Genomic DNA, 18,724 nt, shown 5'->3' with positions numbered 1-18,724 from the left:
TGTAATGTTGTATTAAATGTCAGTTTTCTTGTCTTAAATGCTTCGTTGATGTCGCTGCTGTGACAATACAGTATCATCGTATCAGTTGAAGTCTTACATTCCTGAGTATTGCTGTTTTTTTAACTACGTTTTCACACTACAGTATGAACACCGTTTAATTAGTAGTAGACGTAGTATTTCTACAAAAACGCCTCTGAAATTGTAAGATCCCTACGTTTTTTTTCACCATTCATTCCAATGGCTGGCGTCTATGTCACGTGATCTTCACATTTCTCCCGGCAGAAAAAAAAAACATGGCCGACATTCGTTTTATTCTCGGTGGAAAATGCCACAATTTTAGATGCTAAAACTAATACGTTTGCGCTGTGGACCAACACTATACATTGACGGGGAAGGGGGTAGCAATAAAGATAACACCATGAAACAGTTACACAACATAACAGAAATAATATCGATACCAGCGTCCCTAGCAACCACCTTGGTAACAATGAAAACGTTGAATGGACACAATTTCCTGAAGTAATCTTCGTAATAACTAGCAAACTAAAGATCATGTACATCCACTGCACACATAATCTGAAATAACAACTCATATTTCTCGCATCAAATGACATCAAAACGCATTTTAAGGCCAAACTAACTTTAAAATAGGCATTTTCCACCGAGAATAAAACGAATGTCGGCCATGTTTTTTTTTTCTGCAGGGAGAAATTTGAAGATCACGTGACATAGACGCAGCCATTGGAATGAATGGTGAAAAAAAACGTAGGGATCTTACAATTTCAGAGGCGTTTTTGTAGAAATACTACGTCCTACGTTGTGGACCAACGTAGATATTACACGTTTTTTTGTGAGACTGGGTTGTCTTCTTACGTCCTGCTTGTTGAAGTACTTCAGCGCCCCCTCCCTCTCCGACAGGATGAACTTTCGGCTGAGGAACTGACCGTTGTCTCGTCCTCGTTTCCACAGAAAACCCTCTCTGTACCCTGAGCAGAGAGTACAAAAACAGTCTGAGGTTGTTATGGGGAATAGGGGATTAAAACAGAGTAATGGAGGGATGCAAACGGCGGGGTAAGGTGAGAGCAGGAATCGTTTGAAATCACATTTAGGAGAGGAGGATGAAAAGGAACAACATCCAGGAGAGGAGAGAGGGCAGAATTTAGCAGCAAATATAAACCGTCTCTAAAGACCAAAACACTATCTATTTATAACCTTTAATGTCTTCTATTCTTGGTGAAAGGCTCGGCCCACACCGCCCCCCTGTTCTCATCTACTTCAGTCACGCTGTGTGTGATGTGTTTTTCTTTCTAATCTGGATCTATTTTCGTGGTTTAAGAAGTGACTCATTTGACACTTTAGCCATTAGACCGATGATGTGATTCAGAGTGTTTTAAAACGAGCAACAATTTTGGTTTGCACTTAAAATGACACGTAAGGGATGAGAGGGGAATTAGTTTGTCCTGAATGATGACGTGGGAAATAAATGGGATTCGTTGTTATTTAAGTGGCTCCGAGTTCTGTTGTGTCTGCTGTTAGTAGACACAAACACTCGTAAAGTTTCATGCATACCCTCATATGCCAAGTGTTATAAAATAGAGCGATAATGGTCGATCTTTTATGCGTTGTTCACCCTTCGATAAGCAGAACCTTGAAAAGTCAGCGGACAAACATTTCCCGGTGGAATGGAGAAGATGGAGTTCAATTATCCAGAACATGTTGTTGCGTTTCAGACACAGGCAGACTGTCACTGCCTGAGAGTATAGAGCATTAACACAGTGTGTGTGTGTGTGTGTGTGTGTGTGTGTGTGTGTGTGTGTGTGTGTGTGTGTGTGTGTGTGTGTGTGTCAACTAGTATACATTTCACATCTTGTTGCAGACGGAGCTTTCTGATTGGCTTGCGGTGATATCATTCATTTACAGTTACATTGGAAAACTATGCACGAACGCACACACACACACACACCACACAACCCACACACCCACACACACACACACACACACACACACACACACACACACACACACACACACACACACACACACACACACTGTCAGAGTTTAATAATATGAGCCATTCTGTCATCTTTATTTGTGCATGTATGCTCTCTTCATTACTCATTGTGAGGGCCATGATATTTGATGTGTGTGTGTGTGTGCGTGTGTGTGTGTGTGTGTGTGTGTGTGACTGGCCTCCACAACGGCCAATGTTAATATTGATCGTGTATGCAAAGGATCGGAGAGGAAGGAGGAGAGTCTGAGGGAAGGAGGCGACATGGAGGGTTATTGATCCATGAGGTAATGCCTGTGTAGGTGAATGGATCATGTCAGAGACTCTTCCACACACACACACACCCACACACACACACACACACACACACACACACACACACACACACACACACACACACACACACAGAACAGAGAGGAAATCAATGGCGGAGATGGGCTTTTAATAAGGAGAATGTAAAAGAGAGCATTAGAGTAAAGAAAGTCTGTGTCTAAGATTAGATTGAAGGTCCTTTTTCGGGTGATATCCCTTTAAGAGACTCTCACTCATCCCTTTAGTCGCCTTCTAAACACCAAGGAGTCTCCATTTATAATGAAAGAAATGCAGATAAGGAGACAAGGAAAGGATATATTGCTTGTCTTCAGTCTTACACTTAGACCAGAGGTGGTTTAAAGGTTTTCTCTTAATGCAATCTGAATTTTGAGACTGACAAGTTTGTTCTGACGGACCATTTTTTCAACAATAACAATCTGAAAAATGTCCAATTGGTCTAAACGCCCATGGGTCCAAAAACAAACGTTCATATTTAACATGTAGACAAGAGAGTGGTATAATATCCTCTGCTTACTTCCCTTTTAATGCCCTTGTCATCATTATATATTAAGTTGTGCTAAGTAATACAAACATGTGAGTACCTGCAGAGTAAGGCTCCTGCTTTTCGATAAACTCAAACTCGTTCCTCTCGTACTTGGCTCTGATCCACTGCTCTCTCAGCATCCTGCAGACACAGAAAACACACACACAATTATCATTTACACCAAACACACTCTCTCTAACACTCACTCACCTTGGTGTACACCAGTGTTTCTCAAACTTGTTCATACCAAGGACCACTTAACCAATAAAAAAACACTCGCGGACCATCCAACTCCACAAATATCCCAAAACACATCGTTTTTCTAGAACAGATTATAAATCGCCTGAAAGTGGTACAAACAAGTGGCAGCATGTGTGATGAAGGTGTTGCGCTGGGCTTTATCATGCAATCGAAAGTTAAACTTAAGCTCGTTCCATTGCGGAGATATTCCCGCGAGAGTGCGGAAAACTTAAATGTATTTATTTATTTCATATGTGAAATGTTACCAATATACCCACGGACCACTAGGGGGCGCTGACGGACCACCAGTGGTCCGCGGACCACACTTTGAGAAGCACTGGTCTACACACACATGCTGTACAGTATGAAGCCATTTCTGTACAGTATAACTAAACAATAATGATTACAGAGACATTTTATTCCTTGTAAAACGTTGTATGATTTTGTCTATTATTATTATTATTCACCTTTTTCTTTTTTACAGGTATATCTATGTTTAAATTATGTTCAATTGTAATTATTTATTCATTTATAACTTTTGTTTTGTTTTATAGTAGCAGTACTTGTATTTCTAAGTCATTAGGAGAGGGAAAATGTCTAGAAAATAACATTATACTTTATAATAAGCTTTATTTCTAAAGCACCTTTCATACAAGAAGTGCTTCACAGAAATATTGATATCACAAAGAATACAGATATCAGTAAAAGAGATACAAATACACGTAACATGAGCATAAACATAGATTATAAAATAGATTACAGTCAAATGTAAGATAATAAAAAAGTACAATAAAAGGAGGATAGTGTAAATTCACATTGTGAATAATGGCAGCGCTGGGATAATATATATATATATAATATATATATATATAATAATAACAATTTGGTGTGTGCAATAATAACAAAATCAGGTGACGGTTTAAGAGGCATCTATATGCATTGAGAAAGTGGAGTAGAAAGTAAGTCAAAGTTGTAAAAGTGCAATCTGATCTAACCTCATATCTCTAGCTGTAGCTTTTTATTCCACACACGCACACACACACACACACACACACACACACACACACACACACACACACACACACACACACAAACAAACAAATCCCCCGTCAAATCCTGTATCGTTTTTAACATTCTGCTTTAACTCTCTCCCACCTGACATCCGCAACACTGACTCTCTCCCCATTTTCAAATCACGTCTCAAAACACATCTCTTCACACTCGCATATCCACCCTGAACATCATCCATCACACATCCTCCGTTTTATTCATTTGATTGATTTATATACTGCATGGTCTTGTTAATGCGACTGTGACTGCGAGAGAGTGCGGTCGTCTTTCAACCAGAAGGTTGTGGGTTCGATCCCAGCCCATGCAGTCAACATGTAGATGTATCCTTGGGCGAGATACTCAACCCTGAGTCGCTCCCGATGGCATGGCCGACAGTGTGTGAATGTAAGGTGCTCTGTATGAATGGGTGTGAATGGGTGAATGACATGTACGGCGACCTTGAGAGCCTTAGAAGGCGCCTATATAAAATAAATGCATTATTATTTATTATTACACACACTGAGAGGGGTATTGATTAATACAATGGCAGAGCATTACACGTTGTTTTTTTTCCCGATTTCCATTTTGAACACTGCCCCTATTGTTTGTGTAGGTCCTGATTAAACTGAATAATGGAACAGGCCTTGAGCTTATGTTCCACAACGCTCCTTTGTTTCCACACTTTCTCCCAAAGCTACATCTCGACAACGTTAGACCTTCAACAAATGGCAACACATCACCATGCCAACTATCTCTCCCTCACGCTGTTTCCTTTCTCTATCTCAAACGTGGCGGATTTCCCTTTGAATGGCACCTTCTTCTAGTGACTGGATCTAAACCCTGCTTTCTCAGGGGAGAGAGAGTGAGTGAACACAAACTGACAGCATGGCACACACACATCGAAGAGGACACTTTGATCCAGCGCCACCTGACTTAGCTCTGTTTCCGTCTCTTTCAATCACAGAGGGTGGCAGAAACAGAGAGAGGAATGGATGGACGAGCTTAAAATGTCAGAATAAATCTGTGTCACTACCTCAGGTTATACAAGCAGAGCGTATGAAGGAGGTAAAGGTATATATTTAGGTTTGTTGGTACAGAAAAGGAGTAGAGGAATGTTACTTTACTTCGTTACTAAATCTCAGAGGTAAATATTGTCCTTACTCCACTTCACCTTTAGTTACTAGTTACAGATTCATATTACAGATATGACATATAATCTACACAATAATTTAGCTATATTTCAAGGTAATTCACAAGCTACCCAGCCGTATATAAGTCATAAATAAGATCTATCTTTACCAGCCGCAACAAACACATAATTGCTTTATAAATAAATTAACATATAGTAATCAGAAATGGGCCATTCTGCTTGATGAGTACCTTGACTTTGTGTGTTTAAGTATATTCTGATGGTAATACTTGTGTACTATTTACTTAAGTAACATTTTGAAGGCAGGAAGTCTAATTAGAAATTCACACTATGGTATTTGTACTTTCATTTAAGCACAAGATCTAAGAGGCGCATTCACACCGCAGTACTTTTCCCACAAAGGTTCATGAGAACTTAGTTCATGAGAACTCTTTAGTTCGCATGAACTAAGGACAGATCGCGTTCACACCGGAATAAGTCCCTGAGGGAAGATTAGGCAAATGAAGCCGCTGACGTCACTTCTTCTTCTTCTGCTTTGGGTTTACTGGCAGGCCGCAAACAACTTCACGGCGTATACTGCCACCCGAAGTCCCCGGAGTTGGGGACTGGCTTCAGTAGAAGCTGCTGGGAGTCCCAGCAGCTTCTACTGAAGCCTTCCGAGTAAATCGCCAGAACGCAGACACCTCCTCATCTCCACCGCTCTCATGTTTTATTGTGTGTTGCCATAAGTTAGTCTCTCTGCGTTTCTGCGCTGGGCTAATGCTAATGCTAATAATGCTAATGCTCGACTACTGCAATGGTGTCTTCACAGGTCTCACTAAAAAATCTATTAGGAAGCTGCAGCTAATTCAGAACGCTGCTGCTCGAGTCCTCACTGACACTAAGAAAGTGGATCACTCCTGTTCTGAAGTCTTTACACTGGCTTCCTGTGTGTCAAAGAATAGATTTCTAAATACTGCTGCTGGTTTATAAAGCACTGAATGGTTTAGGCCCAAAATACATTTCTGACCTCCTGCTAAATTATGAAGCATCCAGATCTCTCAGGTCTTCAGGGACTGGTCAGCTTTCTGTCCCCAGAGTCAGAACTAAACATGGAGAAGCAGCGTTCAGTTATTATGCTCCAAATATCTGGAACAAACTCCCAGAAACCTGCAGGTCCGCTGCAACTCTGACTACTTTTAAATCCAGGTTGAAGACTTTTCTTTTTGTCGCTGCTTTTAATTGAACTATTCATATCTTAAACTGCACTGTAACTTTTATCCATGTATTTTTTCTTTTAATGTTTATTTTATTAGCTTTTCTTTTTAATGACTGATTTTAAATGCCATTTTCTTAATGTCTTTCATTTTTTGTAAAGCACTTTGAATTGCCTTGTGTTGAAAAGTGCTATATAAATAAACTTGCCTTGCCTTGCCTTGCCTAATGCGAGGATAATAAAATGGCGGCTTCACAAAACTTTTTGGGAGTTTTACGGGGCGTGGTTTGCAATCCGCCCAGCCAATCAGACATAGGAACCTTTTTCTCCCACGAAAGTCCCTGCTCTCTAGCAGGGACGGAAAAGGGGGTAAAAAGGTTCTCATGAACTAATTTTAGTTCCGGCTCTTTTTGGTGTGAACGCAACATTTCGGAACTATATCGGAACTAAAGTGGGAAAGTACTGCGGTGTGAACGCGCCTAAGGACTTCACCTGTTTTTGAATACAGAAAAGTCTGTAGTGTACAGCAGTTTTAAGATAACGTTCAAATATAATATGTGATGTTGTCAAAAAAAATCGTTTTATCAATCCACTGCGATTCTAAAGTTCTGTAAAAGGAAATAGGAAATAGATCAGGGAGGGGTTAATACTTTGTGTATGCCTTTTATAGACACAGAGAGGAAGTGATGTTTAAGTGAGAGGTGTGAAAAAAATAACTATATGTCTACAGTAAAGTGTGTCACAGCTTGACTGTAAAGCTCAACAAAAGCACAAATTACATCAAATGTGAAACTTTAAGCTGCACTAACCAAAGGGGTATTAGACCAAGACTAAAATACTCTAAATTGAGACGTAATGCAAATTAAATAGCCTTCCTAAGCCCTGAGAAAAATACAAACCTTCATAAATTCACTATATTTAATACAAAGATTAATAATGGACATTGTTTGCAGTTTGAGGGGGTTTGGCTTTGGTTTTTGGAAATCTCTGTAACACTGGTGGCAATATGTCAATGCATCTTTACTAATATTAATGATGGCACCTTTCTCTTGAACCATCATTCATTTCTTACATGTGGGGATCTCGTCAAAGGTTAGCTTCTGTTAGAAATACCAAGAAACCGCTGTCTTTCTTTACTATTTATCTCAAAACATTGTGAACTTACGAGTCAGCTTTGATATTTTGTTCACTGAAGGTTATTACACATTTACACACAAACACTGACCTTTAAGTTATACCTGCGCCAAATATTATAGTCTACAGTGGAGAACTGAAAAAAAGAGCTGGTTGTAAAATGAATAGTGTTTCAAGGTAGATTTGCCACCAAATGTATGTTGTTACGTTACTGTCTTCAACAATAGTCTATGGTCAGTTAGCTTAAGAAAACGTTAGTTAGTTAACTAGCAAGTAGGCTAATTCAATGATAATAACTAACCATGTGAGCTAACTAACCAAAAGGCTAAGTCATATCCAGGTTAGATAACTAGCAAGTAGGCTAATTATTTAACAATAAATAACCATGTAGGCTAACTAGCAGGCAGGCTAATTCATTAACAATAAATAACCATGTTAGCTAACTAGCAAGTAGGCTAATTCATTAACAATAAATAACCATGTTAGCTAACTAGCAAGTAGGCTAATTCAATGATAATAACTAACCATGTGAGCTAACTAACCAAAAGGCTAAGTCATATCCAGGTTAGCTAACTAGCAAGTAGGCTAATTATTTAAAAATAAATAACCATGTAGGCTAACTAGCAGGCAGGCTAATTCATTAACAATAAATAACCATGTAGACTAACTAGCAACTAGGCGAAGTCCTTGATAATAAATAACCATGTTAGCTAACTAGCAAGTATGCTAATTTGTTAACAAAAAATAACCATGTTAGCTAACTAGAAAGTAGGCTAATTTGTTAACAAAAAATAACCATGTTAGCTAACTAGCAAGTAGGCTAAGTCGTTAACAATTAATACCCTTGTTAGCTAACTAGCAAGTATGCTAATTCATTAAAAAAACAATAACGCCATGTTAGCAAAGTCTATACAAAATTAATAACCATGTAAATTAAGAGCTAGTTGGGAAGTGAATAATGTAAAAAAGGGGAATTTGTCACTAAATGTATGATTTATATTGTCCTTAACTATGCCGTCAGTTGGCCGTAGCAATGAATATTCTGTTACTAACTAGCATATAGGCTAATTCATGTCAAGTCACAACTGAAATAAGGATCACTTACTTGCAGTCGGAGTGTATTGGTCTGTAGTAGAAAGCAGGAACCTTCTGCTCATATTTGGCCTTGGCTGCATTGTTTCCAGTGGAAGCGACTAACTGAAAAGGAGATTAAAAAAAACACAACCTGTTCATAAAAACACTTAATATGAATTTGAATGGAATATATGCAGTGCTTCTGCAATGCTGCATTAACATGTGAATGGAAAATGGGCTCAATTGATCAAATAGCATGTTTTAAAGTGGTTACTAGCCACAGTTTAAAGATATTTTATTCTAAAAATCCTCAAGTAAAAAAGTAAAATGTCTCCTTTGCGTTGTCAATAAAATCAGATTCATGAAAGAGGGGAACCACAGAAACATAATAAGGCTACTTACTAACATTGACCTTCCTTCAGTGTTCACAATACAGAAACATTACAAATATTGTGAATCTCATAACAGCCCTTACCACTATTATTGCAAAGTAAAATAAATCCTATTGTGTCTGTTAGACGAAAGTGTCTCCTCTAATTGCGGATGTTTTATTGAAGTGGGACCACAGCAGCTCCAGAAGTCTCAACAATAAAACTCCGACATTTCAAAACCACCTCCAAACTCTCCCTATATTACAATTACAGAAGGTGAGATTCAACACAACACATTCACACTTTATTAACCTTTTTTCCGAGCCTGCAATCAAATCTATTACTCTAACTAACACAACTAATACTCTTGCTTGTGTTAAGGTTTTACCCCGAAAACACCCACTACTCCTGTGTTATTTCTACATTTACCCTCACTAAACCTCACTCTCCCCTTAAGTCAAATCCCCTTAACATCCCAATTACTGTCCTCCCACACCTCCAACCCCCTGTTATGACTCGTGCCAGCATCACTTCCCCCAAAGTCCAATTTTGTCACCCAGTGGTGTTAAAGCGCTGACAAATCCATTCACGGCACAACTTCTCTGTACAAAGCAAAAAAAACAACACAATCTCAAAAATAAATATCTGTGTGTTATTTCCTGCTGACGTATTTCTGAAGCGGGCGAGTATTTTGCAAGCCACACACTTAGCTCAGCTTCTTCCTACACACCAGAGAATAAATGGTGTCACTAATGCAATGATCCTCTATTGACCCTGAATGATTTCCCTTCCAAAGAGAGGTCAGAGGTCAGGGTCAGCTGAAGAGCATTGATCATGAGCTGATAAGACTTGAAATGTCTTGCACATGGATGGACTGGAGATATGTTGAGGTATTACAATTTGAATTGTAGCCTCATGTACGCCTAGCATCCACACTATTTAGGCCTTTTTTCCGTCTGCGCTTAAAAATAATGTTTAAAAATAATGTTTAAAAATAATGTTTAAAAATAATGTTTAAAAATAATGTTTAAAAATATGCTACAGTCTCAGTTTAAGAATGAAAACGTAAGGGTCGCGTTTAAGACTGGCCGGCCGGAAACTGAGATTTTTTTGCTTGATGACCAACCACACACGCTTCTTCATTGTTTATCCCATCATATGACACGTCTTAAAGAATAGGAACCATCTTTGTTGACTACCTGCGTTATTCAACGTGGATACCAGATGCACAGCTGACCTTTTTTGTCCATGGTAGCAGCTGTAATGCAGTAAAATGTGCATGTCTAGGAGGTCTGTTTCTATTTTTGAAGCGATATATGACAATTCCTACATCCAGCGGTGTTATGCTTCCTGTTAACTTAAGCACATACTTGTCCATTGACGTTATTAGTTATATGATCTGTGTTTTCAGGCATGTTAGCATGGACAGAGATACATCTGAATATGGTTTTAAATTGCTCATTTGATTGGAGAAAACAGCATTTTAAAACAAAAACATATTAAACCTCTTCCCTAACCTACCAGCACAGTGCAGAATATAAACAGCAGGCAGTGTTTTAATGAGATCTGCACCTACTGTAAAACATAATAATAGTCCTCTTTGGCTTCATTGCAGTTTCCCCATCCTGCCCTTTTTCTGTCATATTGATGAAAAACGTCCCCCGACTAGGTTGTTTCCATAGAAACACAAAGATAATGGCACAGTTTGAGACTCTGTAGGCACCATGGGCTTCATACTTCATATTATTTGTATTTATTGCAATCATTTTTACAACATTCACATATTTAACACAACCAGTCTGCAGAATTAACAATTTGGACACAATTCACTATGTCTCTATATTTTTAGGCTACATGGAAAAACAACTAGAGCATTCTTAAAGGAATAGCACCAGCTTGTTTGGGATGTATAAGTATTTAATCCCACAAGGTAAATACAAAGGCAAGTATTGTTAATTTCCTGGAGTTTTGTTTATTGTTGAGTAAAAAAAAAGTATTTTGTGAAAATGTTTTGACCCAGACCAGCATCAAAAAAGGTGTTAAATGCAAAAGATTGAACAGGTGATTTGTTCCCACATGAATTGTCCTCGCTTTACACGTCAAACATAGTTAATGAACTTTGTGTTTTTCCAGATTTAGCCAATTCAATAATACATATAACCACAGCCTTAAAGGTGGGGTAGGTAATTTTGGAGGAACCAGCTCGAGTGCGCTAGAATTTGAAAATAAACAGCCGGAACAAATCTGCCACTTCCTCACAGAGCCCCGCCTCCAACACACACAAACGCGCACATGACCAATGAGGGCACGAGATAAGTTTGTGCCCAGATGGAAGGCTGACAGGCAGGTAGGCCATCCAGTTACTTTAGCCGGCTCAGATGATTGGTCGTGCTTTTTACAGCACCACTGCTTCCACAGATTATATTTTTTAATGGATATTTTGTCAAAGCACTTCAGATATTCATTGCTATCGGGATGTTAAGAGCATTCCATGGAATATAACAACAAGTGTATCTCGAGCCGGTTTCTCAGACTTACCTACCCCACCTTTAACTGTCAGTATGCTCGCAGGATGCTCATTGGTCCAAACTACTGTAGTTCAGAAACAAACACGTTAAGTCTGACAAGATAGATTTGTGTGTGGTATTGCGAGAATCCCGCTGCCATGAGCAAGATGTATTCAGGATTTTCGATCAATATATCTTTTGTAATGTGAGTATGTTTTGCCTCACCTCCACCTCATTGGCATCCCACGTTTCCTGGACAGATTTGACCCGGCTGATGTGAGGGATGCTGCGATGGAGGAGCGAACAGGCCTGGCACACAAACACACCGAGAGTCAGAGAGGCCCACTCCGGTTCTGCAGGAGAGAGAGAGGAAGAGGAAGATAGAAAGGGAGGAGGAAGGAGGGGATAAGCATGGAGGTGAAGGGGAGGGGAGCAGGAGAGAAGGGAGGAAATTAAATTCAGGCACAGCGGTACAGAAGGAGAGAAAGGTGGTGGAGTTGAAGACAATCTTGTCATAAAAAAGGAACAAAGAAAAGACACAGCTCGAGGTTCAGGATATAAATACTGAGAGTAAATGAAGCAGATATTACAGGGGACTCTGCGTGTCCCTGCTCGGCAGCAACATGGGATTTTTTGGGGGAAATCCTATTTAGATTAGTGACAGGAAGCAGAGCGCATGAGATCTGATCAGAAGTCCGCCTACGTAGTTATCAGGTTAGCTGCATCAACAGACTCACACACACACACATACACACATACCATGTATACATCACTTCAGGGGACATTACATTTACTTACATGCATTTCCTGGAGACTTATCTTAACCTTAACCATAACCAACACATGCCTAACCCTTAACCTAACCCTTAACCTAAACCTAACCAAGTCTTCACCCTAAAATTAATGATTCCCCTCATGGGGACCTCCAATTTGTCCCCATAAGGGAGGAGAGTCTACACGTGACTGTGTAAACAGATTTAGGTCCCCACAAGTATAGTAATGCTAGACCACACACACACACACACACACACACACATAATACTCATTTTTCATGCAGATATGGCAGAAAGGCTGTTTTCAGACTCTCAAATATGCAGATTTCCTGTTTTTATCTGCTTTGAATCAGAATAAACGGACTTTCTATGGGTTTTGGACTGACAACACACCCACGTTTGAACTTTGAGAAGCTGTAATGGACAGTTTTGAGAATTTCTGATATGTTACAGACCAAAAATTATACTGGCAGATTAATCGATCATGAGTTAAAGCCCTTTTGCCAACATGGGCATGGTACTAAACACACACATCGACTTCAGCTCCTATCATCCGTCAGTCAGATGATGTTTTTCTCTCCGCGGTGTGATCGATGAGCGGTGTCTTACGTGGGTGTTCAGTAAAGGTACATGTGAGTCACTGCATCACACACACTTTGATTCTGTCCATGCAAATGAAGTCAGAGACGTTTCAGGGAGCGTGACAGAGAGAGTGCGAGTGTTGAAAAACGGTGTGGATAGAGATAAACAGACTGTTTTTCATTTCTATTTTACAGAAAATGAATGGTCAATAACTCATTCCAGATTGCTTGTTGAAGTTTCTTTTGTTCATTCTGACTGACATAAACATGTAAGATCAATTCCTTTTGGAAACTTGTCTCAATGCACTCTGGGAAACTGTAAAAGAAAACGTTTCACAATTTTTCTGCAGATAAAACCATAATGTAAATCTTTTTTATTTGCATCCCTAAAGCCTATACCTAGATAACTGTATGTATATCAGGATCTACTCAGGATGTTGGAGTATGTGTGTGTGTGTGTGTGTGTGTGTGTGTGTGTGTGTGTGTGTGTGTGTGTGTGTGTGTGTGTGTGTGTGTGTGTGTGTGTGTGTGTGTGTGTGTGTGTGTGTGTGTGTATATACTGCACAGTGTATTCTCACACGTGTTAACATGCATTGTGTATGCATGGCCACAACCTACTGACAGACCTACTGCAACACTCAAAAGTCACCACATTCACTCCCTCTGCTGCGGCCATTTCTCACACGAGCCTGGTGCACACACACACACACACACACACACACACACACACACACACACACACACACACACACACACACACACACACACACACACACCAGACACACACGCTTGCACAGGGAGAGTGTGTAATGCTCTCGGGAATCATATGAGAGGCAAAGGAAAGAGAGAGAATGGAAGGAAAGTCTGGAGAAAGCAAAAAGATGGGAGTCGCCATTGAGGTAGCAGCAGGGAGGAGGAGATGGAGGATAAAGGAGGAAGATGATGAAGGTGATGGATGAGAAGAAAGGAGGAAGGTGATGGAGGAGGATAAAGGAGGAAGAGTGTGTGTTCTTTATCATGCAGAGAGGAGATGTGAGCGAATCCCCCAGGGAGTTACTGGCATCTATGATAATCTTCCCTCCATGTATCTCTTTTAACCCGCGACATTAGGGGATATTTATATAAAAGTCCTGGAGACGGCGCTTTGATGAGAACAAATCAAACCACTTGCCTGGTCTTTCTTTTTAATTCGTAACATGTCCTTTTTGTGCAATTACACACCTACACAGCAGCTGCCGCTGAGCAGTGAGGTCATCGCCGGCTGAGTCAGACCTTATGGAGAAGCACACAGCACTCATGGAGATTACTGTGTCCGCATGACTGAGTAACCACACACACACAAACACACACACACACACACACGCGCAGTGCTTCCTTCTCTACTGTACATGTTTCTCGACAGGATGACTGGGAACAACAGATGCCCAGTGGCAGTGAGCAAGAGGTGGAAACTCCTTAGTTAGTGTGACTCTGCTGGTTTGCTGAGTGTTAAAGAGCTCCGTCTCTGACAGGAGTTTTCATATCACTGCTAAGGTTGCAGAAAGTAAAGCCGTTAGAGGCGTTTCTGCGGGGGATACATAGACGAGGGGCATTTATACAGAACCAGCCCCTCTGCTTTTGGGCTTTCACACACTTTCTGCATCTGCAGCAGTTTATCTGATCGGACACACATCTGTCAGTGTGTCAGTGTTTGGGGTTAACGATGAGACGTTTGGGACGGCAGAGGTTTTGACCCCTCATGTTGCAGCTAAAGCCCCTCAGGCACTAACACAGGCTTTACTTCTGCAGCAGTGAAGACAGTAGGGTAACATATCAACAGTTCACTTCCCCAGTTGTTAACTTAGACTGTTTGTATTACAGGTGTTCAGAAAATATGTTTGAATATGGTAATCCGCATTATCTGTGCATAAAGGGACATTAATCTGAACATGTAATAACATTTTATTGCTGTCAAAGGTTTTTAGTGAATCTCTTTGTGTCACTTCATAAATAAAAAACATATTGTCAACAGCAATTCAATATTAAATCATTTTGCAATGTTTTTGGGAAATGTTTTTTATATAATTTAGGCTATTGATGATGAGCTAAGCCTAAACATATTGTCCGGCAGTGGCTCGGTCAGTAGGGGCTTGGACTGGGAGCCGTAGGGTCGCCGGTTCAAGTCCCCGACCTAGACCTAAATATGGAGTGTGGACTGCTACTTGGAGAGGTCCCAGTTCACCTCCTGCCCTGCCGTGGTGCCCTTGCGCAAGGAACCGGACACCCCCCTTCCCCCCCCACTCCCATTGCTCCCCGGGCGCTGCACACTAGCTGCCCACTGCTCCTAGTGCTAGACTCCTGGTGCTAGGATGGGTTCAAAGCAGAGAACATTTCACTGTGTGTGCTGAGTGCTCTGCATACGTGACCATTAAAGAGGGTTTCATCCCTTCTATTCTGTTCTAAAGAAGTGTATAGTATAATTTGTGTTGACTAAGGGCAACAATTAGACATGGTTTTCTAAATCCTCAGAAGATGATAGGTGCGTTTGGTTGCTATATTTCAAAGGTTCAACTCTGTAAATGTGCTATGGCTAAGAAACCTACGCCTACAATCGAAATCGATGTCGAATTTTCTGAGTAAACTGCAAATAAAACAAGACAACATAAGTTTTAAAGCTATGAGCCTCAAAATAAAGACTGAAACGGCATGCAGGAAACACATGACCAATTATATGAATGAATAGAGCTATTTATCTTTGTCAAGACACCGAGTTGAAATGGGAAAGGCAGAATACGTTTTCTCCAACTTATAGTCTTTAAAATCATTCACGCTACAGGAGCCTGAACTCCCCTCCTATCTCATCATAGTTCCAGCTGCTTTAGCTGTTTCCACAAACACCTTCCTCAAACCCCAGAGGAGGCTTTCCTCTGGAGGCAGAAACTCGTTTGTGTGTCCTTAGCAGAGGGCAGAGAAACGCTGCTGTATATAAACTCCTCTGTGAGCACCAGCACAGGAAAGATAGGGGAGAAAACTCAAAGGTAAGGAAGGGCAGAGGAAGAATGACTAAGCATTAAAAGCAGTGTTGCCACTTTGTGTGGTTTCAGACCAATTACAGCAGGCAGGCTGTCAGGTTAATGGATGTTGTATCTGAGGGGAAGATAGCACGGGGTGAGGCAGGACAGCCAGGTCACTGATGATGATGATGTCTTTACTCTGTAAGCCTGCAATAAAAAGGTTTTTTTGACAGAGTAGTGTAGGGGTGACACATTTTTGTACTACAACATGGAAGTTAGCATCGCAAGAGCTCCTATCCCTTTGTTCAGTAGGATCATCTCCACATAAACACCACTATTATAATAGTTGAAGCAAACGTTGGGCTATAAAGGAACTAGAGCACGGTCACATGACTTCACGTCACCACCGCTAAGCTAAAGGTGGCTAATGTTGGGCTATAAAGGAACTACAGCACGGTCACATGACTTCACGTCACCACCGCTAAGCTAAAGGAGGCTAATGTTGGGCTATAAAGGAACTATAGCACGGTCACATGACTTCACGTCACCACCGCTAAGCTAAAGGTGGCTAATGTTGGACTATAAAGGAACTACAGCACGGTCACATGACTTCACGTCACCACCACTAAGCTAAAGGAGGCTAACGTTGGGCTATAAAGGAACTACAGCACGGTCACATGACTTCACGTCACCACCTCTAAGCTAAAGGTGGCTAACGTTGGGCTATAAAGGAACTACAGCACGGTCACATGACTTCACGTCACCACCTCTAAGCTAAAGGTGGCTAACGTTGGGCTATAAAGGAACTACAGCACGGTCACATGACTTCACGTCACCACCGCTAAGCTAAAGGAGGCTAATGTTGGGCTATAAAGGAACTACAGCACGGTCACATGACTTCACGTCACCACCTCTAAGCTAAAGGTGGCTAACGTTGGGCGTGATGACATTCTCATTTAGACATTGGTTAGCAGTATCACTTTTGTAGTTGTAGCAAATCATGCCAGCAATCTAGTTTAACACATTTGATTAGGTAACTAAAGTCAATCTTGGCACAAGTAGACTTTGAGCTAGTCAATGATGTATATTCTTTACACTCAAAGAGTTGGATGTTCTCACCAAGATACTCGACTGAATTGTGAGCAGCTCGATCAGATATTAAAAATGAGCTTCTTGCCGACATTCAAACCAAAGCTTTTTGGCGAAGATGAAATGCAAAGGTACAATCAACAGAAGCACAATTGTCTTGTGTTTTACGCCCCTATTCCTCTAGAGACCCCTTTGCTTCATCAAGTTTAATGTTACTTAATATACTCACAGAAACTACAGTCATTCTTTCTTCAGGAAATGTGTTTTTTCTAGCCTGGATGTTACATCATTTCCACACAGCAACTTAAACAACCCAATAAGATTGAGAAACTATTTGACTGATAACCTTTACTGTTATTATCCCCAATTAAGGGCGACTGAAACATTTGTACGAACCATGACGTCTAAAATGAGCAATAAATAACTAATCCTATGTAATTGAGCAGCTACCTGTTACACCCTGTTTAACTCCTCTCTGACCCCCTCTTCTCTTGTTCAGAACATGTTTGCTCCGTGGAGATGGTTTGTGGTGTTCGGAGCTGTGATGTTTTTTCAGAAAAAGCCACAGCGATAAGATCCTGTCCCCATCTGCGAGGAGCCGCCTGCATCAATAATTCATATCACGACTATTATGAGACGTGAATTATGAGCTTGATCTGGTAGCCGAGGAATGGAGGAAGATGTGTTTTGTTGATGAATGGATATCCAAACACTGGACTCTGCTTTCCGGGAATTTCATGACATAAACCCAGCGTTAAAATGCAAATATGGGAGGAAGTTGAAGTTATATTGTAGATAATTTAGCAGCTTCACTAGCAGTTGTGTTGCTGTGGGAATCTGAGCACTTGTTGAGGGATCAACGAGCATTTATGTCCCTCTTCTCCCCAGCTGGGAGTTTCCTCAGTCACTCTACAATTACCAGCTTCTCTGATTATCCTGAATCTGCTGCACGACACCGAACATCTGTCCCACCTTTGCTCCAGCAAAACTCAATTTGATTATGTAACGATTGCAAAGGTGAAAGTGACTAGCCTGCCACGCAAAACGAATTAACAATCTCAGCGAGGGAACAATCAGACCCAATGTTCCCTCTGGGCAATGTGGACCGTTGCACAACAGTGTAGGTCAAATAAGGCCATAAGGGTATCTGGAAATGAGCCAATGTATCCCGGACAAGACGGAGAGTCTGCAGCTGTCTCTGGGAGGCTGTACCAAGACAAAGTGGTGCTGTTAGCTTAATGCTAACACAGCAACATGCTCCAAATGACAGGACTAACATGCTGATGTTTTGCAGGTTTAGTGTTTATCATTTTAGTTTAGCGCCTTAGCATGATAAACGTTAATTAGCATTAAACTCTGCTGAGGCTGGTGGGAATGTCACCAGTTTTTCTTATTATTTTCAATCCAATTTATCCCAAACAAGACTGAGAGGCTGCATCTGTCTCTGTGAAGCTTTTTAGACAATTTTGCCATTTTAGTGTAACCATAGGTATTATAATTCATCCTGTTGAGACCATGAACACCTATGGAAGCCCATTTCCACACATTTAAAGAAAACACTTAAAGGTGGGGTAATTCACTTCAGAAACACTTGTTGTTAAATTCCATGGAATGCTCTTAACATCCCGATAGCAATGAATACATTAAATGCTTTGACAATAAATACATTACAAAATATCATCCCTGGAAGCCGTAGCGCTGTA

At 40.6% G+C, this 18,724-nt stretch overlaps 1 protein-coding gene across 2 annotated transcripts in view; it reads right to left on the bottom strand.

Annotated features, from left to right (window-relative positions):
• The window catches only part of LOC117547958 (arf-GAP with dual PH domain-containing protein 1), a 38,785-nt gene that overhangs the window by 18,258 nt on the left and 1,803 nt on the right, over positions 1–18,724 (bottom strand). For both annotated transcript variants that reach the window (XM_034218887.1, XM_034218888.1), the window contains exons 2-5: positions 11,811–11,938; positions 8,739–8,830; positions 2,923–3,005; positions 874–986 (exon numbers count right to left, since the gene is read on the bottom strand). In XM_034218887.1, the coding sequence (XP_034074778.1) occupies positions 874–986; positions 2,923–3,005; positions 8,739–8,830; positions 11,811–11,938 (416 nt within the window). The remainder of the gene's footprint in view (positions 1–873; positions 987–2,922; positions 3,006–8,738; positions 8,831–11,810; positions 11,939–18,724) is intronic.

The sequence above is a fragment of the Gymnodraco acuticeps genome, unplaced genomic scaffold (genome assembly GCF_902827175.1).
Source record: "Gymnodraco acuticeps unplaced genomic scaffold, fGymAcu1.1, whole genome shotgun sequence".
NCBI classification, from domain to species: domain Eukaryota; kingdom Metazoa; phylum Chordata; class Actinopteri; order Perciformes; family Bathydraconidae; genus Gymnodraco; species Gymnodraco acuticeps.
This window is presented reverse-complemented; position numbering and strand designations above follow the sequence as displayed.